Source organism: Natrix helvetica (assembly GCF_964273705.1).
Source record: "Natrix helvetica genome assembly, chromosome: 3".
Taxonomy (NCBI): Eukaryota; Metazoa; Chordata; class Lepidosauria; order Squamata; family Natricidae; genus Natrix; species Natrix helvetica.
In genome coordinates, this window is record NC_138549.1 from 37,996,176 (window position 1) to 38,023,679 (window position 27,504).

At 39.6% G+C, this 27,504-nt stretch overlaps 1 protein-coding gene across 1 annotated transcript in view; it reads right to left on the reverse strand.

Annotated features, from left to right (window-relative positions):
- Positions 1-15,899: 15,899 nt before the first annotated feature.
- Positions 15,900-27,504, reverse strand: part of GABRB3 (gamma-aminobutyric acid type A receptor subunit beta3) — a gene marked incomplete at its 5' end in the record, with an annotated part of 141,101 nt that continues 129,496 nt past the window's right edge. Inside the window, one exon of the mRNA XM_081949520.1 lies at positions 15,900-16,579. Coding sequence (XP_081805646.1) covers positions 16,229-16,579 — 351 coding nt within the window. The 3' untranslated portion in view covers positions 15,900-16,228. The remainder of the gene's footprint in view (positions 16,580-27,504) is intronic.

Consider the following 27,504-nt stretch of genomic DNA (forward strand, 5'->3'; position numbering starts at 1 on the left):
TTAAAGGGGTGAGGCATCATTAGTTGGCTCTCCCCCCTCCTCCTTCCCCTGGGGGCAAAAGCAAAATCTTCTCAAGCCGCTTGTCCAAGGGGGGGGGGAAATCCCTCTCCCTCTATCCGCACCTCCAGCAAGAATCCGAAAGTTTAACTTTTAAAGACGCTGAAAAGTCCATCAGTTCAAAAGAAAGGGAATGAAGAAAGGAAGCCTCTCACCATACCGCCGCTGCTTCCTTCAATAGTGCGTTGTCCGATCGGCATGGAGCGAGACGCAGGCGCACCCTCCGAGACTGCTCCCCGGTGCCTAGAGCGAAGCGGAGAAGCCCCCACCAGCCGCCGCCGATGCCAGGGCCCTCCGCGAGCCGCTCCCTTGGCAGGATGCCTCTCCGGGGCGTCCTGTGCCCCCCCAGAAGCGGGGGAAGCCCACCGGGAGAGCGGGAGCGGGCAAAGGACTTGCCTGTCGCCGTAGCCGCCAGAACCGGAAGTCCCAAACCCACAGGTTCTAACTACTCAATAAGCTGGTGGTAAATCAACACTCCTGTTAATGGATAAGGTCCCCATTTCCCAGGCTTCAATCATTTACTTGGCTATCTTCGTACCTGCATGGACAACGGTCTTAGTATCATTGGTTGTTCTAACATTGTAAGATATGTTTTTCTTACAAGAGTTATTTAAACTTTTGGATTGGGCAAATATTTACTGAATCATTCTGTCATTAGGAGCTGTGGTGGTGCAGTGATTAGCATGCAGTATTGCAGACTAATTCTGCTGACTGCCAAGGGTTTGATCCTGACTGGCTCAAGGTTGACTCAGTCTTCCATCCTTCCAGGGTCTGTAAAATGAGGACCCAGATTGTTGGAGGCAATATGCTGACTCTGTAAACTGCTTAGAGAGGGCTGTAAGCCTAAGTGCTACTGCTATTGCTATTCATTAAGTTATCAGCAGAAAGACCAATAGAACAATTAGAATTTTTCTTAGATTTTTCTGAACATTTGAAAAAAATTACAGCACTGGATGTGTTATACCTGGACTGGAACAGAAAGTGGCAAACAGCAGAACACTGCATCAATGAGCCAGCTTACATGCTCCTTATTATTGCTTTGGCTTATTTATTTATTCAGGCATTCACCATGAACTGGACTATAAAATGTACTTCAGGGAAGCTCCTGAATGTGGAAAAAAATTACATTAAAATGTTCCATCTCAAAGAAGAGGCGTGCCCATGGGATGTGGTTATACTGCTGCATTAGGATAGAAATCAGAAACTGGCTTGTACATGCATCATTATATTGAATACACTTGAAACAGAATTAGGCTTTCACACCAGCTTGGCTGCAACCCCCACCCACCCACCCTTCTCACATCTGCTCTTTTGCATCTTGTAAATAGTTGGCATGATCTCCCAGTGTGGTGGAATGGGGAAACAAACATCTTGGCATGGCATCTCTGTGGGGAAAAAAACAATCTGTGGCTAAATGTCTCCGTGGTACAAGATATTGCATTCAATTCCTGCATAACTAATCAGGCTGAAAAAACCTAAAACCCGGAGAGCTGCTGTCAGTCAGTGTAAAAAATATTGAGTTAAATGGCCCAGACACTTCATCTAATATAAATGAGCACCTAATGTTTATATGACAGGTCTAATCATCACTGAGCCAAAGGAGGAAGCAGGAGGACTTCAAATTACAATTAGAGCTAGCCAAAATCAGAGCGCTCTGGAACATCGTGGGAACATGTTCAAAACCGGCTTATCAGCACAAGGAAAGAAGACCAGGCAAAGTCTCCTTTTACAAAGGTACCTTGTACAACTCGTACTTACTTTTGTTTGGAGGAGTCACCATTTCTTTATCATCTACTTCTTGGCTGTGGCCTATCTTGGCTTTGGTATCTATGAGTAATAGAAATGTGTTCTTATGCTGCGGGGAAGAAAATCATGCTGGCATATGCTCTGTTTCAGAACACGGATCAGTAAACCTAAGAACAAACTAAGGGCAATTTGTTCCCATCCACTCTCTGCTTACAAGAGTGGTGTTTTCTTGTACCAATGCCGTTAAGATGTTTGTTTTTGCCAATTTTACCCTAAGGGCTGCGTAAGTACAACACATTTTTTCAGAAGCAGAATGGAGTGCCTTATTCCCATTCTCTCTTCAGATCCCTCTGGTAACAATAAACTTAAAATTTTATGAGCAGATTTCATCTGTTTAGCTGAGCTGGTTAAAAAATGTGCTTGAAGCAGTCATGAGGCCAATTACCACCAACCATCATCCTTGTGGGGCATTCTGTACATAAAACAAAACTAATGACTTAAAATTTGGCTGCACTCAGAATTCATCCATTTTTAGCCATTTCAGTGACAGACCATTGGGTGTACTATTAGTACTCTTCATTAGGAATCATATCACATCACATCACATCGTTATTTTAAAAAATAATTTCCAGCTTTAAAAACAGAAGGAAGGGTTTCCCCTGTGCTGGCTAATGATAATTGATTTTTATGTTTTAGAAAGAGACCCTACAGAAGAAACATCAGTACATCACACTCGCTCAGTTGAACAGCTCACCTCTAACCACTGCTGTTTCTACTATTGGACACGTTATTCAAGAGAAACTGTGGAGTAAAGGGCCTAACAAAATCTAGCATAAGGGATCATGACAAGAGTATGGATTTTCCTCATTTTAAATGTGTTTTAGCATATGATGGGGCGACATATCTACACATAGGATGGGCTTTTCGCCTTAGCTTAACTGCACAATATTGAAATAACTTATTCCTTAATAATATCCTATTGAACATTCTTGAATTTGAGTTATAGTGTTTTCAGTTACCTGGAAACATATTTGGTGCCAGGTGTGAAGAAACTCCATATGTAAAAAGAGCTTTGAATTACTTAGAAAAGCCATTCATTCTAAAGCATATATAGGAAATTTGGTTTTTATTTCCTAATGTAGTGGCCATGGAAAAATTGACATGCAAATAGTTTAGCATACAGTACAATGGATCCACTGCTTAATCAAACTATTTCTTTTAAAATGATTTTCAATAAGTAGAATATTTCGAATTCTTAGATTAAAACTCAGGAATGTCCTCCTCCTCTTTCTCCTATCCCCCCAAAGCGCAGATTCAGATCAAAAAAATATTGATTCTCATACGGGGAGGAGTTGGGGGGGTTGGAGGAAAAAAGACTTGATATTTGTTGTGGTTTGTAAAGTCGTGTGGCAGTAAGAACATATTAACTTGCATATGCAGTGTAGATACTGTAATTCTTTCCACTTGCCCTGTCAGTGAGAACTTTACTGAACCACTGTATATTACTGATAATATTCCCCTTATATCCTATGTATAATATCCTTACATCTTATGTACAAGTACACATGATTTAGTACAGAAGTGCTATCTTGTAAAATTGCAGTGCCAGGGTAGAACAGAAAGTTGTAAAGAACTTTCTTGACAAGTTCTTGTTGTCAAAGATCAACAGAATTGCATTCTCCTCTCTCCTATCTTAGGCAGTGGAACATTGTTTATCACATTGACACTACAAGGGGTCTTCATTTTGTGACCGTAATGCTTTATAGATCTACAAAGGTAATAAATATGAGGATTGGTTGTAAAGTTACTTTTTTACCTCTGTTATCAGCTGTGAATGGTCGCTAAATGAGACAGTCACTAAATAAGGACTAGTTGTAATTAAATCTAACTGGCCTTGCAGGTTCATGATGTTGTATGTTAGGTGTGTCACTGCTAAGTGGTTTTAGTAACCTGATCAATACCCACAGCAGCTGTTATATGCAATCCATAACACTGTCCTTTTTACAAGATACTAGAAGTAATCCTGAGCAATTTTTTGAAATTCTTTCCATCACTTTCATCACTCAAGTGATGAATAAATTTGAAATAATATTTTATTTCCTATCTTAAAAATCAGTTCTACCTGATGTCAGAAACCAAAATGTATTCTATTTTCAGTGTATTATTTGACATATATTCTTCCAACATACTACAAGTAAGATACACTTTAGATCTTAAGAATATAGTGTACAGTGTAAATGATATATCATTTCCAGCTATTCCATTTTTACTGTTGAACACAAATGAGCAAGCACTAATGAATTAGCCATTCCAGCAATAATAATTTTGAGACAAAAAGTTGGATCCTCATTTAGCTCCAAAGCATAATACTGCTTCACTGTGGATATGGTGTGCTTTTGGTGATAAGCAGTTTTGTTTTTGCATCAAACATACTTTTGGAATTATGGCCAAAACATTCAATCTTGGTCTCATCAGGCCATTAACACATTTTCCACATGCTTTTGTCAGACTTGATATAGTTTTTTGCAAAACGTTACAGTTTTTCTTTGTAAAACTTGCAACTTGCCACTTAGGCTATACCCCAGATATAGGAAGAATATAGGAGATTGTTGTCACATGTAGTGCACAAAGCGTACTTGCCAGAAATTCCCGAAGCTCTTTTAATGTTGCTATAGGCCAGGGATGGGTTGCTGCTGGTTTTACTATCAGTTCACAAACTGCACACAACGTGTGCTGCGTACGCGTCAGAGGTGAGTTCCTACTGGTTTGCACTGGTTCAGTAGAACCGGTTCATCAAATCTACCGAACCGGTTAGAATAGGTTCCACCGGTGGACCCAGAAGTAAGTTCCGGAGCGCCTGTCCCGGCCCTGTCGCTCGCTCGCTCACCCCCATCCATCCGGAAGCCACTCTATCATTTGCTCCCTCCGCCTGTCCGCACTATCCTAGCCCCACCCACCACTCACTGAGTGGCTGGCTCACCAATCACCCTGCCCACCTCTAAGAGCCCTATCTAAACCCACTTACCTTTTTTACTGCTTGGCTCTCTATTGCTGCCTGCCGACTCCGAGGAGGTAAGTAAGCTGCAACTAAGCGTGAGGCGGGGAGGGCAGCGGCAGGCCATCTGGAGCGGCCTGGCGCGTCCCTGCACTATAAACAAGTCCAGTGAGCTTTTGCGGCCTTGCAAGGATCCTGGGTTCGCTTATAGCGCAGGGCCGCAGGGGCACCAGAAAACATGGTGTGGGGGTGGGGACAGTGGCGGGAGCTTACGTGGTGCGATTGGCATCTTTGACAGGTTTGGGGACCTTGCAGCGCCTTTGCAAGTTCCCCGGACTTGCCTAAAATGCCTGGCCGCCAGAAAGCATGGGCCCATGGGGTGGGGTTGGCGGCAGGAGCTTATGCGGCGTGGCCAGCATCTTTGACAAGTTTGGGGACCTTGCAAGGCCTTTGCAAGGTCCCCGGACTTGCCTAAGATACCTGGCTGCCAGAAAGTATGGGAACGGGGATGGGGACAGCGGTGGGAGCACTGCGCAAACTACTGTCCATCTCCCCGTGCTCAGAAAAGCAACTCCGGGAAGGTGCTTTGGTGGCGGCAGGCGTCCTAGAACCTGCCTGCTAGCAAAGGACTTACCCAGGCTTCCTTTTCTGAGCACGGGGAGATGGATGGCCCAACCTCATAAAGCGGCAAGGAAAGATCCATGTTTAAAGATAGGAGCCTTAACTGCCGTCGAGGCCTGCTGCTCGAAGAAGCGGGCAGAGGAAGCAATCGCTCCTTGTTCCAGGTCGGTTTGGCTGCAGTGCTTACACTGTTTCCTGCCCATTAGGCTTTTGCCAGGCTCCTTTTTCACAATAAATCTGCCCCCCTTCTCTTTTTGAGGCTGCGGAGTTGACTGGTTTCCACGTGCGTCGGTGGCCATGCCTCTTGGGGCTAACGCAGAGGGGAAGCGGCTTGGGAGGATTTTCCCAAAAGGGTTTGGAAGAAAATCTCACAGAACGCGGAATGGGTTTTTTGCAAAATGGGGAGTTTCTCCTTAAGGCTCCACCGTGTTCCCACATTCTATATCTGGATGGGTTCGCCGGTTCGCTCCTTGCCTTGGTCAGGGCCTGTGGTGTACACGCAGTGGGCGAAAGGAGTGAGGGGGGGAGGGATACTGGACAGGGAAGTCCATTGGAGTTGGCAGGCTAATAAATTCAAATAGGTAAATAATTAAAAAAGAAACTTTAGGGCTACAGGACTTGGGATCCTGGGGTCAATCCACAGATTGCAAATCGTCTCTCAGGTACCCCAAATTGGGCTTTACTCAACCAGAATCCAATCAACCCTATTGTGGTTTAGTGGGACAGATGAAAACCAGGACTAATGCTAAGATTGTTTACCTCTTGCAAGAGATCGGCATCTTTTGCAAATTCAGAATGTTAAAAGGGACTTTATCAGAAGGAACCTATATGTACTTGCAAGTAAAGTAAAAGCCAGATTATATGCAAAGACAACATCCCCACCAAAGTTTCTTTTTAAATAAATATTCTTGAAAGGGTAAAGAGGAATGATTTGTGTGAGAATCACCAATTGTAATCCATCATTTAGAGACTTCCAATTTGTTCTGCATGTCCATAACAGAGTTTGTCTATTTATTAAATTTATATACCTCCCATCTCAGTAGCTTAACTGATTCAGGACAGCTTACAATGCCATAAAAGCTAATAGACAAGCATTAAAATTAATTAAATGAAGACTAAAAACCCATGAGGATGAAACACTGCAGGGATGGTCTTTTTATGTCTGTCTTTTAGGGACACCAACACACCATATTTTCTCTCAGCCCCTGCTTTGATTTATTTATTTGATCACATTTTGAAACCAACCATCTTCCTCACAAAGGGACTCTGGGCAGTGTACAAATAAAACATTAAAACCTAAAAAAAAAGCATATAAAATTTGAAAGAGGCAAAGATGATTCAAATGCTAAAACTGAATTAAAATTAAAACTTTCAGTTTTCCCTTGCATCAAGGCTCTCCAACAGAAGAGACTCTCGATAGCTCCGAGTTGTAATGAGGGGTCCTGGGTGCTCTCTGAGCTTGGTGGTTTTCTTGCAGACATTTCTTGCAAACTAGGTAACATCACAGTGCTAGAAGGGAGTGGGATTGGGGGGGAAGGAGGGGAAAGATAGCAGGACAAAAAGGAGAAAGAGAGGGAGAAAGAGGAAGTGGAGGATAGGGGATCCTTGCTGCTTTCTGAGCTTGGTGGTTTTCTTACAGACATTTCATTACCAAACTAGGTAACATCATCAGTGCTAGAAAGAGTGCGATATATTGAGAGGAGGAAGGGGAGTGGGGGGGAGGGAGATGATAGCGGGGTCCTTGGTGTTCCCTAAGCTTGGTGGTTTTCTTGCAGACATTTAATGACCCAGCTAGGTATCTCACACCAATGACAATAAAACATCTGCAAGCAAACCATCGAGACCACAGGGCATTTATTTCTTCATTTATTAAATGTATATGCCTCCTGCCTCGTGGTCATCACAAACTCCTCATCAGGACCATCCACAATGACCGGCCTCAGAATTACATCTCCACAATCTCAAATTTTATTTATTGTGTGTAAAATATTTTTAATAGTTTTATTTTAATTTATTGTGTATAGAATATTTTAATGGTTTTATTTTAATTTATTATGTATAGAATATTTTAATGATTTTATTTTAATTTTGTGTGTAGAATATTTTAAAATTATTTTAGGGAATTTTTATTTATTTATTGTTTATAGAATGTTTATTACAAGAAATGTTATTCCTTTTTGCAAATGTTTTATTTGTGATGCAATATGTTGCTTTTAAGTGTACAGGTTGGTGCATGGTTTATGTGTCTCAAGGTGGCTGCTATTCTATGGGCAGGCCAGGTTGGTGCAAGGCAGCTTTGCCAGATTTTGTGTGTTTCTGTGTGATACCTGGTTGTTTAGGTAATTGGGAGGTGGTTGCTGGTTCTGTGAGCTTCCTGGCACCGTCCTTTATAATTTCCCACAATGCCTTGATGGTTTTCATACCAGTGGCTTTGTCTTTCCTGTTCTTAGGGTCAGGGAAAAAAACTGGTTTCATCTGCAGTCTTTGGGGAGGAAATTGTTATTTTTTGGTGTTTTCCTGGCACGGTCATAGTTTGTGCAGTGTCGTGCAGTCAGGTGAGGCAGGTGAGGCACAGCCTCACCACTCTCATCATGAAAAAAAAAGTAAAAGGAAAAAGCTGAGCTAGTTGCTGCCTCACCGTGGATGACTCTGCTTAACCCCACTGGTGCTCTCCCTCCCCAAGTGTAGTGACTTCCTCCCCAGGCCCCCATTCATTTCTCTCTCACACACACACAGCTGGATAAAACTATATAAAAATCTAGCCCAGCTTCACTGATTACAAGTTTGAAAAGGCAACGTGGCTCCACCTGCAATCAAACTACACTTGGGGAGGGAGAGCACAAGCGAGCACTGAGGAGACCACAGGAGGAGGCAGGAAGCCAGGCAAAGAGCGATGCTGTAGTACACACACTTCCCCCCAGCCTCTTTCTTTTGGAAGGCTTGGCTCGGCTCCCCTCCGGCTTCTCTGCCTCTCCTCTCACCCCAGCCTGCCAGCAGGAGGTGGTGGGTGGGCTTTATTGTGTTCCAGGCATTTCCCACCCAGACAGCAAGCTGCATTTGCAATGGTGGACGTGTTTGGGAAAGGCAGCAGGGGAATGGGGGGGGGGGGATGGCAGAGGAGCTGCTTTCAAGCCACTGGAAAAGATATCCAATCCAACTTTTGTGTGTGGGGGGGTTTGTTTGAGAGTGAGTGAGAGAGGGAAGGGGTAAGAGAGATAGTCCAATCCAACTTCTGTGTGTGTGTGTGTGTGTGTGTGTGTGTGTGTGTGTGTGTTTGAGAGAGGGGGAGGAAGGGAGAGAGGGAGGAAGGAGGGGAAGGAGAAGAAAAAGAAAAAGAAAGAAGGAGCAAAGGAGAAAAACAAATGCTGTCGCTTTAAATTGGAACTGAGCATGCCTGGCTGTGGAATTCTGGGAGTTGAAATCCACAAGTCTAAAAATATTTGAAACCCAGCACTGTGTCAGTGCCTCACCAGTCATAAACCTCACTGCACGTCACTGAGTTTGTGTGTGTGTGTGTGTGTGTGTGTGTGTAATGTCCCGCAGTTATCTACACATTAATAATGATCAAGTACTAATAATATTTCCTTATACATTTTAGTGACCTTTCCTTACATAATTGGTGTTTTCTTTCATACTTTTAGATTTGTAATTGCTATTTCTGTTAGTTAGCAATTGATAAAACAAATCCCACGTGAAAAGGTATTTATAGCCTTCTTGATTTTAATTGTCAATTTATTCATTCCTGCACATTCTAATATTTATTCATTTTCATCTTTGTTTTTTCCACTGTTATGCAAACACAATTCCAGCAGCTGTTAACATGTATAAAATTAAACATGTATTGTATTCCCTTTGAAATACAAGTAGAAGGTAGTAAGCTACTTACCTTCTGTAAGTAGCTCTTTTATTGTTTTGTGTACTTATTTTAATCTTATTTAAGTAGTAAGTGCACAAAATAATAAATTTCCTTTTTTATATCTACTTTTTGTAGATCATACATTGGGGCAAAGAATTCAATGACATCGACTTGGCTACTCCCACCCATTCACATGGCCGGCAAGCCACTCCCAACTGGTCAGATGCTGGCAAGCCACTCCCACTCGGTCACATGGCCGGCAAGCCACTCCCACTCGGTCACATGGCTGGCAAGCCACTCCCATATGGTCACATGGCTGGCAAGCCAGTCCCACTCGGTCACACGGCGGGAAGCCACTCCCACAAAGCAGACCACACCTAAGAAGAGGTTCCAATTTTTTTTGAAACCCACCACTGGTGCCTGTGTGCTATTCAATGTACATTGTTCTTCGCGCATGCACAGAACAATTTACAGTGAACTGCGCATGCGCAGCCACTAAAAAGCAAAATGGAGGTGGCCCAGCAGCAGCAAGGGAACCGGTTCAGGGCCGTAGCAGGCCTGGGTCGCTGCCAGTTCTGTGATTCGGACCTGAATTCCACTACCGGTTCGGCTGAACCAGGCCGAACCAGAAGCAACCCACCTCTGCTGTAGAAAACTGCTTTTGGACCAGTTTTCCTTTTGTTTTTTCATCAGTTTTGAAGGAACATCCAATTCTTGTTAATGTCACTGTTGTGTCATATTTTCTCCACTTGATGATGATTATCTTCACTATGTTCCATGTTATATCCAATTATATAAAATATAATAAATATAATAATTAATATATCATAAGATCCATAACTTTCTATTGCTCTTTCTATGCAAAATTATATCTTATCTATGTAAAAGAAGTCCTGCTGATTCCTTGACTGACAAGAATAGAATAGATTTTTAAAATTTGGGTGAATTTATTAGAACAATGGAAGGATAGGTCTAAAACGAAGGAAATCACAATGAAGTCCTTGAGTTGTCCTAGTACAGGGGTGGGGAACTGTGGCTCTTTTGCGACTTGTGGACTTCAACTCCCAGAATTCCTGAGGCAGCTATGTTGGTTCTGGAATTCTGGGAGTTGAAGTCCACAAGTCGCAAAAGAGCCACAGTTCCCCACCCCTGTCCTAGTACCTCTTGCTAATATTTATGAATGTTATTTTTGATGGAAGAGTGAAGTTTTTGGTCTAAAATATTTTTCTGATGTTGATGCAGGCTTCTTATCTTTGTTAGGATCTTTTATTGAGGATCAACACAGCTGCTAAGTTCATATATAAGCTCACATAAATTTCCCAATTGAAACCGATGACCAAAATGAAAAACCATCTTGGAAAGGTAGAAAGGGAGAGCTCATGCTCTCCAACCAGGGCCGGATTTTCCTATAGGCTAACTAGGCTTCAGCCTAGGGCAGGGGTGTCCAAACTTGGGAACTTTAAGACTTGTGGACTTCAACTCCCAGAATTCCCCAGCCAGCTGGCTGGGGAATTCTGGGAGTTGAAGTCCACAAGTCTTAAAGTTCCCAAGTTTGGACACCCCTGGCCTAGGGCCTCTTTTCATCTAAATCCGGCCCTGTCTCCAACTGTATCTGTCTTTCCAATATTTCCATATAGGAAGTGTTCTGGCAATGTGGTGAGGCCATTTGAAAGGCCCTGTTTCAGCCTGTCTTTCCAGTTCTTGAGGAGGGGTTAAAGGTGTGCGGGGGTGGTGATGCCTTTTCTAAAATCCTCAAATATTTTATCAAATTTTAAACTTTACATATGATACTTGATGTTTTAAGCATTAGAGCAATATATGTGCTAGAGGTTACAGTTCTATTTCTTCAGCAGGCTGCAGTTTGCATGAACAAAGTTTTATGTCTTCTATGTATTTAATCTACAAGTACTTGTCAAATTAAAATACTAGCACTTCACTGAATATTCTTAGTTTGAGAACATCTAATGAAAGATGTTTTAATACCAGAATTGGCATAACAGCAAAATACATAAGAACATTAACAATATTTTGAAACAGTTTAAATTTATATGTATTCATCCAAGAAAGCCACCTTCTCCCCAGTCTAGATACTAGTTCATCTTTTATCATACTGTCAAAATCAAAAGTATATCATCTGAAAACAATAAACTTGTGTGATTTTGAATCACACCCAAATTTATTCTTTTTGGCGCAGTAAAAAAAAATCTAGTACATCACTGGACAAGTTCTTAAAATATTTATTTCTTCAGTGTTGCTTTTTACTAAAAAGATGACTGTTTACCAAAAAGATTTAAAATGAAAACTAAAAGTGTATAACTTAGTATGCAATTAAGTCCCCACTACTGGAATGGCAAGACAATGCCCACTGCAGCTCTATTTTCAAAATCTCTAAAGTATTGAGAAGAGGAGGGAAATGGTGTATCCTATACACATGGTGTATCCTATACACAACCTTCACTAGATGTTGGATTTTCTCCCTTTCTTAAAATATATTATGAGATAGTGACATGCAGAAACATTTACGTAACATGGTACATGCTATTCCAATGGTAGAGTAGGCAATATAAAAATTGGTTCTTCTCGTCCACACATATAAATCTATGAAAGTTCCAGATGAACTTACACACCATTTTCACAGTCCAAGTTGCTGTTGTAAAATTCACAGAGTTGATGGACTGTAACCGAAAACTTCACATTTCTGTGCAGTTTTCTCTAAACCTGAACTGCTAAGCTGTATGCTAATTTTGCAGCACTGAAACATTTGTGCTCTAATTCCAGAAACTGTTAGTAGGAAAAAGTTTGGAACTGATTAAAATATGAATAAGAAGAAAAGCAAAAATGACAACATTTTGCCAAAGTAAAATAATCAAACCTTAAAAAAATACATTTGTTCCTTATTATTTATGTTTTGTGAATGTAGCACATCAGCTATATTATCAGTTCCAGTGTATATACAAAATAGATCTGAAAATGTTCTGTTACTGAATCTATACATTAGAAATGTTCTATTGATTTAATTCTAAAGAAAAAATCTTGTAACTTCACAGACACAAAATGATATAGCATGCCATCACAATAGAAAGCACTAGGAGGAGGAGCCAATGTCGCGACGAGACGCCGCGCGATCGCAATGCCCTGAGATCGCCGTCAATACTTTTGCTGCTGGGTGGTCCAAACGGACATAAACCGTCCCGCAGAGACGATGAACAGGAAGAATACGTCTTGCTGATCTCAGGGACATCACAAAGTCCCTGATCGATCCAAGATAAGTTCTTCAAGCCGGCGACAAAAAATCCAGCCATTAGGCTGATGAACTCAGGGTGGCTCCAAAACGGAAGGATATGGAAAGAGAAAGTGTTTACAGCTGGTGAAGAATTTTTACCATTTTAAAAGTGACTGCCTATAAAAAAAACTTAAAGTTAATTTAAATTGGAGAACAGAAAAAATAAGCAGCAGAATTAAATTTGGAATGGTTTTGGACAGTGGGTTATCTTACTTTTTAAATGCTATCTTCATGGATGGAATTTATGCAAGCTTTTTAAAATGAATGGATTAAGTTTTCTTCTAATTTTTTTTCTTTTATTATTCTTTGTAACCTATGGACTAAAATTCTCCTCTTTCATTACTATGGGTGTTCTTCTAACTCATTCAAGAATCAGACTTTTTTTAAACTTGAAATACAAAAAAGATACAAAAAGAAACAAAGAAAATTGCAACAATAACACTGTTACTTGGAGGCTGGAGGTTTGTGTATTGGAAACGAAACACTCTTACTTTTCTCACTGATTATCCTGGCTTAGCACTCCAAGCACTCACTGCTTGTTTATAGAGAGTGATAAGAAGAAAAGCATACAGATGTCCCTTTGAAGTATATCTTTAACCAGAGAAAGGTGAAAATAAAATGTTATTGTGAATCTATGCTTATTCTTTTTAAAACTTTCCAAACTAGAGCAGCAGTGTTTGTTAGCTGGAGATAATGGCACAATTTCAACAGCAGAAAGAAATTTTAAGTCGGCAAAAGATATTCTCAGAAATACAGAAATTATCAAACACATATGAGAGGACAGAGAAGAAGTTGGAAGACTTAGAGCATCTAACAGCAAAATATGATGAAGAAGTTGGAGATGTTTATCAAGTGGAAAAAGTGGTGGTTAAAATCCTAAAAATCGAAGAGGAAAATGAATATAAAGAAATTAAAATTGCTGATATTTATGGTGATTGGTTTGCCTCTGAAAATGGAAAGAGTGGAATACTGAAAGAGGAATTAAATAGAGGGGAAATCTACCCTGGATGGCAAGATACAGAAGAAGAAAAAAGAAAAGAATTTACGGATTTAAAGAGAGAAATTTTATTAGCAATATCATTGATAACACTACCGACAATCAAAGATAAGCTGATTAAGGAAACAGATGAAGGGCATCGAAATTGCATGAGAGATTTTATAAGCAAGGAGTTGCTAAGAGGAGTCCATACAAAGTGGATTAAGGAGATGATTAGAGGACTGACACCACAAATGGCAGAAGATATGAGATTGTTTTGCTACTGGCAAGATACAGGTTGATAGATGAAAGAGTATAAATTAAAACTAGTTAAACTTAGTGAAATTTAGTGAAAATAGATATAGTTAAATAAATAATTTACACTACAATGTGTAGTGTAATGATAAGCAATAATGGGATATGAATATTGAATGGTACCCATGGAAGATGATTAGAAATCCTTTTGGATTATATATAAAGGTTAATAAAAAAGTACTTAGTTAGATACAGTTAAGTCTTGATTATTAGGGGGGAAATGTTATGATGCAGGATATAGTTAAATAAAGGAGGGATAATGATAACAACATATATATATGTATGGGTACAACATAAGGAAATGGGATGTAAATTGTAAACAGTGATTTGGAACAGAGAATTAGAAAAAATTTGTTATTAAATATTATGGATGTTTAGCTAGAATAGGACATAAGGATTCAGTGTTTTTGGAAGATTTTAGAAATAGTAAATGAAATGCCAGTATGTGGTTATGTATTAAATCTTGGTATATTTTAGGATGAAGGATGTTTAAACAATTATAGTCAAATGAAAATAGGAGTATGATAATGGTAACATGTATAAATATCTGAGTTAAAATACTTGAGTTAATATGAATTATGTTTGTTGACTGTGAAAGAGATGCACATAAGCCTTTTTGTAACCAACTGATACACTTTCTACAGTATGTAAAGAAGGATGTGTTGTGTTTTGAAAATTTAAAATAAAATAAAATAAAAAAGAAAGCACTAGAAAATTAAATAACATACACACACACACACACACACATATGTATGTATGTATGTATATGTATGTTATTTTGTGTGTGTGTGTGTGCATATTGCGCAAATATATTTTACATTAGTCTTCTTTAAATAATTTTGATAATATGAATGTATTTTCCTGTCTGTTAAAAAAACAAAATTATTTTCTAAATTATCTTTGGAATACTGTTTTTTTAAATAAAACTTTGATCTAGAATTACCAGATCATCTCTTGGTTGGCATCATGGATTTTTTTCTTTTTAAAGCTGCATAGTAGCAAGAAGCTTAGAAAGAACTAATTTCAACCATTCTCATAGAATTTTTCTAATCCATAGACCTGCTGCCTTTCAAAATCTCCTATAATCTAGCCATCTCCTGGAAATTTGAAAATGGTGAACAAGTACACAAAGCACATGAGAGTTAAACTGGCCATACAATAAAACCTTGACTTGATAGATCATGCAGAATGAAGGTCTTCTCATTAAATCTGAATGTTCATAATTTGGATCAATTTTAATTACTGAGGTACATATATTGTATAAAGTTTAGAGATAATGAACAAATCCTCTATTGGCTAAATCCTTTGATTTAATCAATTTTAGTTTCATAAATGGAGATTGGATTGGATTGAATTGATTCAGACTTCACTGGCTGAAGTCTGCCCGATTTACTGCAGTTCAGGGGTGGGTCCCGGCAGTCGGTACTGCTGGTTCACTTGTGGGCACTTCGCACACGCTTGATGCACAGTGCATGCGCATGTGCAGTGCAATAAAAAATGCTCTGTGCATTAGCAGAAGCTAAAAACAAGATGGCGGTGCTTATGGCACCGCCCAGAGAACTGGTTCGGGGACGTGGTAGGCCTGGGTTGCTACAGGTTCCAGTGACCCAGGCCACTAAACCACTATCAATTCGGCTGAACTGGTCCAAACTGGTAGGAACCCACCACTGCTGCAGTTTAATCAAAAAGAATCTCCACAGACATTATCTCCTAATTTTGAATAGATTATTTAGTAATCCCATATTTTAAAAAACCCTGAAAATGTAAGCCGTTGTTCAATTTCAATTAACATATAGCAATATGTAAGAATGTTCTGAGGACAAGTAAAAGCGATCAAGAAAATGCAAAATTAAAATATTCCATAGTGAACAAAATATATTAACATAGTAAAAGCGTCTGAAACAATTCAATTGGTCAGTATTAAACAAACGAAATGAAAACCTGTCTTATCTAATGGACAGTGTAAATGACAATGATTAAAATAAGGTATATAACTGGTTTTGCAAACAATAGGACAGAAATTTGATGATTTAAATAAAGATTTTGTAATCTTGCAGAACTATATTTCTCAAAGCATACTGCTTCAAAAAGCTGCCTCTCTCATTTGAAAAGTTTATTTTAAAAGGCATTTTGTGTACACCATTACACAGTGTGTGTATAAATGTTTATGCACAATGAGTATAATACATATTTTTCACAATATATGTACACATAGGATTTTTTAAATATATATATATATATGTATATGTATATATATATATAAGTATGTATATATTTTATATAGTGTAAAAGGTCTTCTGTACATATACAAAATAACAGGCAAAATAGTATTTGCTTGTTACAGTCTTTTTGTTAAAAAAAATCGAAGTAAAAGTCAATTTAGTTGATATAGTATAGCCAGTAGATTAAGTTGAAAAGAGAAAATGTGAAAGGAAACACCATCCTTGACCATCTGTCAATTGCATTCACATCTGTTAGATCAGGAATTTTTATTTTTAGTTGAGAAGATCTTCTCCGCAAATGACTCTTCTTAGTGTGAGTGCCAGTTCTGTCTATTGTACGTCTCCCAAGAGTTTCTCGGTGGGAACTCTGCTTTCTGTACTGGATTCCTGAGTTATCAAAGGATACTGCTGAATTCTGTGGATCAGTGACACTTGTTGTGACTTCATTGCTTGCAACTTCATTGTGAATTTCAAGGGATGTTAACAATATGTTCCCATGCATGTCCACCTAGTTAGAAGCAAATTGATAGTTAATTAATAATTAATTTAATAAATGAAAAGTAATATATCAGATTCAGAAATTATGTTCATATACATACACACAGAAATAAAGTGGACTATTTAAAAAAAACATAAAATAAAACAAATTGAAACAAATGCAGTATTTTTCCACCTTACGTCAGAAACCATACCTCTTCCTTTTTTGCTCTCCTTCTTGCCGTTAAACATGCTATGGTACCTGATTACCAAAGATCTCAGTCATTATTGCATTATTATCTTTGTTGCTTTAATTTTACATTTGCATATTAGGGGAGGGTATGAATTCATGCCTTTTATTGCTTAGTAGCATTGTTTAAAGCAAACTGAATTACTTGAGTTTACTTAAGCTCACGAAAGTGCAATTACTTTCACTAACATACTGTATTTCACAGAAATTATAACTTGTGCAGCTATATTAGACTGAAAATAGAGAAAACCGAGAATGAAATCTGGAGGATGGGGTTGTTTCTTATGTTAACATTTTTGTGAAATGGTATGGTTATGAAGACTATGGTTGAATTGTATTTTTGATTTGTATTTTTCTAGTTTATAAATGAATTAAAGAGTTTCTTTCCCACGTTTAGATATCAAGACACTGACGTCACATATTTTTAAAATGTTAAGCACCTACCTATATTTTAAAACAAGGGTGTCAAACTTGATTTCATTGAGGGCTGGATCAGCATTGTGGTGGTCTTCTGGGGACTGGAGGGGGGAGGGGCATGGTTGGGTGGTTGCAGCTGACTGGGCGTGGCCTGGAGGCTTGAGTTTGACACCCTGATCTATAACAAGACGCGATCCACATCCAAAGTGCTATATGGCTACCTTGCAAAAAATGGCAATTTTTTAAAACTTTAGTGATCAGTTTGGTAGCTTCCTAGAGATCTTTGTGTGGCACAGGTGTAGGTCACAAAGGTGGAGAGGAAGGTGCCCTCTGATAGGAGGAGAAGGGAGGCGTTTATCCTGCAGGCTAAATGGTAGGTTAATGTCAGTTTATCTATTATCAGAGGGAAGATTCCTTCCTAGAGATAAGCTGCCCTTCAGTGGGGCTCCTGTACTCTGCGGAAGCTTCCCTCCTTTTATAACCCCCTTTCAGAGGGGGTGAGTAAGGGTGAGAGTTTTGGTTAGATTTAAGGTGGGGGTGAGCGTGCGAGGGTGAGGGACAGGTTGAAGGGGTCAGGATCAGGAGAGGGGGCAGGGAGGGGGAGGGGAGATAGAGAGGATAAAAAGCAGAGGGGAGGAGAGGGGGAAAGGAATGTGGGGAAGGGGAGACAAAGGGGCAAAGAGGTTTTTTTAAAAACGGTTTTCTGGAAAAGATTTAGAAACTGCTCTTCCTTAAATTTGCCTCTTCTATTTCAGAAGCCTGAATGTGAACGTCTGATTTCCAAACGGGCATGAGCTTGCTCCACCCCACAAGTCATCCCCCTTGCGGCTTCCCCTCTCGGCCTCCAACTGCCATGGACGCTGTGGGAAAAACCCGGCAGTTGGAGGGGGCTGGAACCTAGGGTGAAGTGAGCAAAGTAGCCCTTGGGCAGTCCTGCTGTCCTGCTTTCTCCTCTCTTAGCTGCTGCCCCTCTGGCGCCTGGGACAGAGGCAGCCTCAGGGCTACCCAGCAGCCGCAGTGGGCCGCACCTCACCCTCTCCCTGAGTGGGGGAATACCACCACTGCTGGGTCCAGAACAGGCAGGTGAGGGCGAGAATCACAGGACAGTGACTGGAGAGAGGGGTCGGCCACCCTGGTGGACTGCTGGCATGGTTTGGGCAGTGAGGAGGGGCGGTTGTGGGTCTGCCTCCTCCTGGGGGGAATGGGCTGCTGTCAGAGGTGGCTGCTGCATCCCCCTGATCCATGAGGAAGAGGACGAGGCAGTGGTGGCCGAGGAGTGAGTGATGGATGAGGCAACACTGGCCCGCTGCCACCTATCTGCATGTGTGCACACCAGAATGGGGTGGGCTGGGCCTGTGTGTGCATGCACATGCTGCCTCCTGAGCACACGTGGCACACCAGATAGCTTGGGCTGGGCCAAAGTGAGAGGGGCTGGGTCCTTACAATTTCCAGGACTACTGTGTGGGCCAGATCCAACCATGTCGCAGGCCAGAGGGAGCCTGTGGGCCTTGAGTTTGACACCCCTGTTTTAAAATCTTTGAAAGAGATCTGTTTTTTTAAATGTTCCTATCCCACCTCATCACCAATATCTATAGTAAGACTGACCCCATTCCTGTGATTAGATTAAATGTGTTCCTCCAGTTCTTTTCAGGAGAAAAACATGCAAGTGTTTATTGTACTTTCACCTATGGGCAAATCTTATTCAACCTCATTAACCAATCCAAATTGTACTGTCTTTATGGTTCTAACACAGATTGATTTCCTTGGTGCTGGTTAATGAACGCATCAAGTTTTTTAGAGTTTCAATGTTTTTAATACAGGACCAATTAGGAAAGCAACTGGTTATACCTTAAACTTCATTTCACTTTCTCATTAAACAGCTCATATTATTGAGAAAAAACAACTATTAGCCTCTCTCTTTTTACCCAAGTTAGGCTTGGGTGTAGCTGAGGCTTGAGATGTGTTGGTTTTCCTTCAAGAAAGTAACTGATCCATATCCAAAAACACACTAGTTTAACTGACAGGTCATAGGAGAAGAGAATCTCCATTCCCCCAACCTCACATTTGGATTAATCATAGAATCATAGGATTGGAAGGGGGCCTTGGAGGTCTTCTAGGCCAGCTCTCTGAATGGAAAAGCAAATCCCTTGCCAATTTCCCACCAATTAGAATGGGGAGACAGACGTATGACAGACAATGATATGGAATTAATTAAGATTCCAGAAATATGAAGATAATACATTTAGCATCTGATTTATCAAATCAAATCAGTAAGTATTGCAATGGTTGTTGTCATTGTCAGAACCCAGAAATATCCACTAAAGTATACTAAGATGCCTATGAATAGGCAAAATGGTATCACACAAGAAATAAAAAGAAAAAATGCATAGCTTTGCAAAACTCTTTCACACTAAAAGCAGGAGAAAGCCCACGACTCACACATTTTGAGAACAACTAGCAAGAAAACTATTTTCCTAGATCTTTTGTACAACATAAGATTAGTTCTTTCTAACAAAGTCTGTTTTCAGAACACAGATCTAGCACTTCTCCAAAAAAAATGCAAAGCCTGATCCCTTATACAGATCCCACATAATGCTGATTATCAACTGCTCTCTTATGCTTGCTTGTGCTTCGCTGCCTTGAACTGTGGGAAGGGGAAAATGAAGGAGGAAATGCTTAGGGAAACTAAAAAGTGCTGTATCTCCTTAAGATGCTGCCTCAAGATCACTCAGCTGGAAGAAGGAGGGAGCCACATACGAAACTACCAAGCTTGGCTGACCATTATGAAAACCTCTTGCCTGAACCGGATTGGTTACAGGGGAGAGGGCAATGAGAGACAGGTAAGGGATGGGTTTTGGCATGCGATTCTCAGTTCTGACTTTGCATTACTGCAATACACTTATACAACAACTCATTGCTGAGGAAGTATGATAAATCAAACTCATGGCAAAAATTGCATAATAAGTCGGAAAACAGTACTTAAAACAGGAACATTTAAATACAACTTTAAATTGTATCTCCTATGTTTTTTGATGTCATAAAGGTAACATTGTTCACTGATTTATCAACTTGTCAGCTGCTTCAATCACTGAAGTAACATACATATAATTGTAATAATTAAAATATAATTATTATTTCCATTTTGTTATTTGCAATAATAATGACAAAATGGTAATAATAATAATATTTATATTTATCTCTATATCTACCCTTTCCCCCAAAAATAAGCTCTCTCCAAAAATACTGCAACACAGCAGCAGCCATGAGGTGACCATGCTCACCACCTCCTGCACCTCAAAAATAATAAGACCTCCCCAAAAATAAGACAAAGCGCTTATTTGTCAAAATAAGGCAGCATCTTAAGGAGATACAGCACGCTCGATGCAAAAAATGGCGAGATCGGCACACTTGGGGCTGCTGCTGAGATGTCCAGGGAGGCTAAACCAAGCCGCGAGCCTCTCCAGCCACTTTCACAGCTTCCTGGAGTAATTTTTTTTTATTTTCATGATGAGAGCGGTGAGGCTCCGCCTCCCCTGCCTCCCTTGACTGCACGTCACTGATTAAGAATAGCCTTTGAAAGAGCTTCAAAGGGTGCAGAAGGACATGTAAAACATTTTTTTCTAATTATTAAAAAATCAATATCTTTGGCAAGGTTTGTACAGCTATTTTGAAAGTTGCCAGCTGTACAGTTCAGCTTTGCTGGAAATTAAAAAAAGGATTCTTAAAAATTTTTCAATTGCCATTGAAGTGAAAATTTGACTTGCTCTTTGTTACTTAAGAATATGATATCTAACAACCTTTAAAAGTAACAACTTCTATGTTGCTGAAGCTTTACTGTATATTGATCTTGGTTTGTTCTAGAAAGCTACTATAACACTGAGATATTAATGAAGTAGATATTGGGTATCACTTTATCTCACCAAAGACAATAACAAAATCATTAGTTGTTTCCCCCCAAAAAAGGGTTAGATATCAAAAATCTTTACTTGCACACTCAGCAAGAATATCATACTTTTTATGGTCCCATATACTAGGAGATAATTCATATTGCCCAAAATAGTTTTTCCCTTTTTATTCTGTATTTAATATGGCAGTAATATTAAGGATCATTTCAAAGATTCTAAAGCTATTCTATTAAAATACAGTGCATATAATTTTGCATAATATTAAATATAATACACTATATGTATTCTTTTTTTTAAAAAAATCAATCCACCTGGCTGATTTAGGAGATCTAACGCAATAATTTAGGAGATCTAACGCAATAACACGGAGATGACTTTACTTTTTACTTTACAGAGCTCTATTTTTCATCCAATTGATGCTTTTGAATGAGCTGTAGTTAACTATTCACTGAGTCAATTTAAGCCACATTAGCCAATTCTGAAGCTCAGGATCTAGGTGCAAATGAAATATAGCAATCCTTGCAAAGCTCTAATGTCATCTTCCACATTGTCATAGCTTGAAACAGCAAAGATTTGCAACTCAAATTTGTGTAACCATTTATAAATCTACAATCAAATACCAATGTGGTAAAATTTTTGGACCAGCTATATTTATCCACATCAGAAGTGGGTTCCTACTGGTTCAGACCGGTTCAGTAAAACCGGTAGTAAAAATTGGGGTTGGCTCTCCAAACCAGTAGTACCAGCAGGCTGGCCATGCCCCCGAACCGGTCCACTGGTCGCTGCTTGCGTCCATCGGACTGCAAGCTGATCAGAGCTGGGAAGCAGCTGGCTGACAAAGAAGCGGCTCAGCTGCCTCTTTGAGTGCCAGAGGATTGGAGGCTTCTTTCCCACCCAGCCACTGGCCTCAGGGCACCAAAAAGTCCTCCAGCCGGTGAGAAGAAAGCTGCGCATGCGTGAAGATGGTCGCAGTGACTGGAGGTCTTTCTGGCACCCTGTTCCAGCAGCTGGGTGGAAAAGAAGCCTCTCAGCTTCCAAGTTCAGCAGCAGGCTCAGTCCCTTCACAGGTCACTTTTTTCCGCACCCGAGAAAGATCAAAAGGTGCGGAGTAGCAGCCTTTAAGGACAAAGCTGGTGTAGCCACCTAGAAGTAAGAAAATGAACTACTGAGGGAAGGAGCTCCCCATTGCAGCCGCCTCCCCTCCCCGCAGCTTGGAGCTCCAAGTGGAAGAGGTCCTCAGCTGTTGCAAAGAAGCGGCAGCTCTGGGTGTGCCACGCCTGTGTCATTCTCTTTGAGAGCTGCTTTGCAAACAAGATTTGCAAGTCACCTGTGGTCGGCGGCTGAAGCAGTCCAGGTGCAGTGAGCGCTGCAGGGCTAGGAAGCAATGCCAGAGCTGGCCAGGGAGAAGCTGCACGGGCAGCCCAGCACTTTGCAGGCTTCAGCAGAGATGGGGAAAGGCAAAAATGTCTCCATTTTCCACCCATTTTTCACAAAAACAGGAGCGCTTTTGCCTTCCTCTAGCCCTGCTGAAGCCTGCAGAATGTTCCTGGAGCCGGGGAGGACAAAAGCTTTTTTTTTCTCATTGGGTAGTTTGCAGGTGCTCCTTTAGCTTCGGCGAGGCTGTTTTCTTGTGGGTTTTTTCTCTTAAACTTCCGGGCAGGCAAAGTGGCTGGCCAACGCTTCCCTGCTCAGCCCAGGGATCCCTCAAATTGCAATTGGACCACCATTTCCTTCTTCCCTGGACTCCATCTCCTGAGCAGGACAGCAAAGAGTTCCTGCTAAGCAGAGAGGAGTGGGGCACCTGGCTGCCGGAGAAGATATGGTGGCGGGTGATGCGTGCGAGGGCCCCGTGGCGGGCCCAATCCCAGGCAGCTGGACACTGCTGCTACTGGAGGTGCAGGGCCCCACTGGTTTCCGGGGCTTCTGTCTCTCGTGCCATGTTTTGCAGCAACCAGAGCCTTGTGTGGAAGTCTTTGGGGTGCTGCCCGTGCAGCTTCTCCCTGGACCAGCTCTGGCAGTGCTTCCTGGCCCTGCAGTGCTCACTGCACCTGGACCGCTTCAGCCGCCAACCACAGGTGGGAGCCAGCTGGCTTTTCAGAGCAGCATGCTGCCCTGATCATGCACTCTGTGGATCCCCCCCCAAAAAAAGACAGCAAAAGAGCCCTGGCCTGGCACCCCTCCCCCCTGTCAAAACTTTTCACCACTGTTTCGGTGGGCATGGCTTGGTGAGGGGGTCATGTGACTGTGTGCGTAAGTGACATCAAGGTGGCCAATCACATGCCCCCCATCTAGCCACGCCCACCGAACCGATAGTAAAAAATGTGAAACCCATCCCTGATCCACATATAGTAAGTAAGTAAGTAAGTAAGTAAGTAAGTAAGTAAGTAAGTAAGTAAGTAAATATTCATGGATTCTCAACCCCTTACTCTATTTTGGCAAAGAATTTCTAGAAGGCATTTAGTTCATAATCTAATTTTTTTATTAGTGAAGAATTAATGGCTTAGGTACTACAGAATCACAACCTATGTTACTTTTTTTTAAGTAGATAATTTTTATTAAATATTTTGATCTTTAAAAACAATAGGGAAGACACAGCAAAGAAAAAAACACAATAAGGCAAAACAAAACACAGAACATGCATAACAATATACAATAATTTTACAGCTTTCTCTATCGGCTTTCCTTTTTAGCTTTTATAATTCTCCCTTCTGCATTGCCTTCTTCTCATTATAACCTTGTCCTATGATTTAACAAACACAGTATTGACACTGATAATAGTATTCATTATTTATATCCATATATTTGTATTCTCTATTTTCTGTCTTGGCTTCTGTTTTCTAGCCACTTGTACATTTTATTCCATACTTTATAGAAGTCCGATTCTTCTCTTTCTTTTAGTTCTATTGTCATTTTATCCATTTCTGCGCGTTCGAGTATTTTCCTGATTGTAGTTTCATCTGAGGGTGTATTGATTTTTTTTCCCAATTTTGTGTGAAGGCAATCCTGGCTGCAGTGAGTATGTGTATGATTATGTATTGAGATTGTTTGTCCATTTTTTGATCCAGCAGTCCTAATAAGAATGTTTCTGGTTTGAGTTCTATTTTTCGCTCAGTACTACAGAATCAGAACCTATGTTACTTTTCAATAACTTAAACTGTAGCAATCACTGATGTACTGATTGCTTTAGAATATGTTCCTGAATTTCAACAACACACCATTATATAAATTTGCTCAATGATAAATTGTCTTCATTTAATGAACCTCATAAAAATCTACATATTCTAGATGTTACGGAAGTTTGGCTTTTCACCCGCTTCAGATTACGCTCACTTGTGATTAGCATTTGGCTTTTATGTAACAGAATTGTGTTAATGAACACTTTCTAATTGAAGTTCCTGTTACAGATTGATGCTGAGTGCAACACAAAAGATCCTGCTCAGGAAAATCTGAGCACAGATAATATTGCAAAGTAACACTATGTGTTTATTGATGAGATTTCCAGATGCGCACCAGTTTTTAAAAAACCTTTCACTTTAGAAAGCCAATCCCAAATTTTAATCTTATACTCTTCATTGCATCATACAATCTGTTTAACATTTGGTGCAAATTAGTCATGAACTCAACTTATACGATCCCTAAATACATTAAGCAGCAATATACTGTACAATATATAATAGAGTTGGAAGGGACCTTGGAGGTCTTCTAGTCCAACCCTCTGCTCAAGCAGGAGACCCTGTATCATTTCAAAAAAATAGCTGTCTAGTCTCTTCCTAAAAGCCTCCAGTGATGGAGCACCCCCAACTTTTGAAGATAAGCTATTTCACTGGTTAATTATTCTCACTGGCAGGAAATTTCTCCTTAGTTCTAGGTTGCTACTCTCCTTGATAAATGTCCATCCATTGCTTCTTGTCTTGCCTTCTAGTGCTTTGGAAAATAGGTTGACCTCCTCTTCTTTGTGGCTGCCCTTCAAATAATGAAACACTGCTCTCAATGCTATCATGTCACCCCTAGCCTATCTTTTCTCTAGACTAGACAGACCCAATTCCTGTAACTGTTCTTCATAAGACATCAATATTCTTGTATTATAACAGAACAACACAATACTCTTCAATCTCATGAATGCTACACATACTCTTACCAGAGTCAGCAAGTTGCCATCTCCATACTCCCAGAAAACTTTGATTCTAGTCTTTTTATTTATATATTTTGTCTAAATCAATAAATGTTCAATAATGTGTTTTTCTTAAATTCATATTTTTTTCTCAATGAGCTGCTGAAAAGCAGATTTTGTTCATATTAATTCTTGTACTTTTCATTCAGACTGCTGCCAAAACAGAGCTTTCTCTTAACTACAGTCCATTGCAGTATATCTATTTATACTTGTTACCTTTTCATTATATACTTTGGAAGTTTTGCCTCAAACAGTGTAATCTAGTCATGTTTTATTTCTGATTTTGCCATTGTTTGGTAGATTTTGAACTCAAACACTTTTATATAATTCACTTTATCCTCAATCTCTTAACAGTAAAAATTCTTTTTAGAGTAATAGAAAATGCAACCAAAGATGTACAAATGCAAAAGATAAAAGTTAACCTGATATAGTTTTAGAAATGTCCTTGCACTCTGCATTAGTTTTTTAAAACTCAGAAGACTAATTTTAATAAACATTGTTTAGTATTTAATAAGTATTATTAGTTGCTAACATGCAATACAAATAAAAAATAAGCATTATAAGAAACAGGAAAGTGCTACTGATATGCATTTGCAAACTATCTGATAAACTATATTTAATAGACTATCAAAAGCTGAAACTATTGTTACCAAAGTTTTGTTAATATTACAAATATTTACTTTTTCTAGTGGATTATTAAAACTACATAACTGGATTTTTTTAAAGCAGCAGTTTTTATTAGGATTTCACCAAAATATACTGTATATATCTAGTTTACCAATTTCCATTTCTTGGTTTTTAATATGATTGCCATCTATAATTTCTTTAGATGAATGCATAGGCTATCTGAATCCTGAGAAATATTAATACACAACTGAAAATGACTTATAGAAATGAAAAAGAAATCACATTAAAAATGGAAAGTGGGAAAAAAGGAAAAAGAAAAAAAAGCCTCCAATCCAAAACATAAACAGCCTTCTATCTTAATTAATCAACATGTAGACCCGAAACTATCAGGAGATAATAGAAAGGGAAAAATGTTAACAATAAAATATAAAATGAATCATGTTGAATAAAAGTCCAATGATCAATCTTCCACAATGACCAAGTAGCTACAAGAGAAGTCCTTCTCATTTGTTTCTTAGCAGGTCCTGGACATAGCGTAGGGCTTTCAAGATTATTCGCTATTAATACACACACACACACACACACACACACACACACACACAAACACACACCAATGGATCAAAGGCTTATCATGGGTTGACTCCCTGAGGTCAGTCATATTATTTGCCAGTCTTGATTTATCTTGGTTGACAAATACATCCCACAACAATAATTTGACTTGATTTATATTTCATAGCTCTTAATTAAAGAACTTGGGGGCTCAAAAATTACATAAAATTATGAAGAAATGAAGATATTAGAGATCTAACAATCTAGTTCCAAATTATGAATCTAGTTTCAAATTCATTCAAATTAGAGATGAAGTCTGAAATTAGATTTTGTTTCTAATGTCTTTAATGCTTTACAATGGAACATGTTTCTTATGTTAAAAAGTAAGGTAAACACAGCATCATCTTCTTCACTGAAATCAATTACTATATTGGGGCAGTGCCTATCTGGATTTCTTATGAATTGGTAATTTTCTCAAAATATGGCAGGGTTACTTTTTCCAAAATTAAAATGATAATAAAATGCCCTTAAAATAATATAATCATATCTTTCTCTCAACTTTCTTTCAACTTTTACTAGAAATCAGTTAGAAAACAAATAATTCACAGAGTTTTACTATTAATTTAAATACTTCTTTAACTCATCTAAAATAGGAGGTTTCTTTCCTACTTAAACTTATCTCTTTATATAGCATAAAGATTCCTAGGCTTGAGATCGTAAGTAGTCAGTCTCTGATGGGCAAACAGGGCACAAGGGACAAACAGCCACAAAAGGTGTGATATTTAGAGCAAGAAAGATATAATGTTCTCACTAGCAGATGATTGCCAGAAAATTGATCTTTTATTTCTTTCTGCCATTAGTAGCAGGAACACAACCAGATAATAACTTGACTGGCAAACCAGATTTTTTTGTTTGTCACCACAAAACAAGCTGTCTACAATGAGATACTAGGAAAGAGAGTGCAAGTCAGGGGTGAAATTCAGCAGTTTCTGACAGGTTTTGGAGAACCGGTAGTGGAAATTTTGAGTAGAATCGGC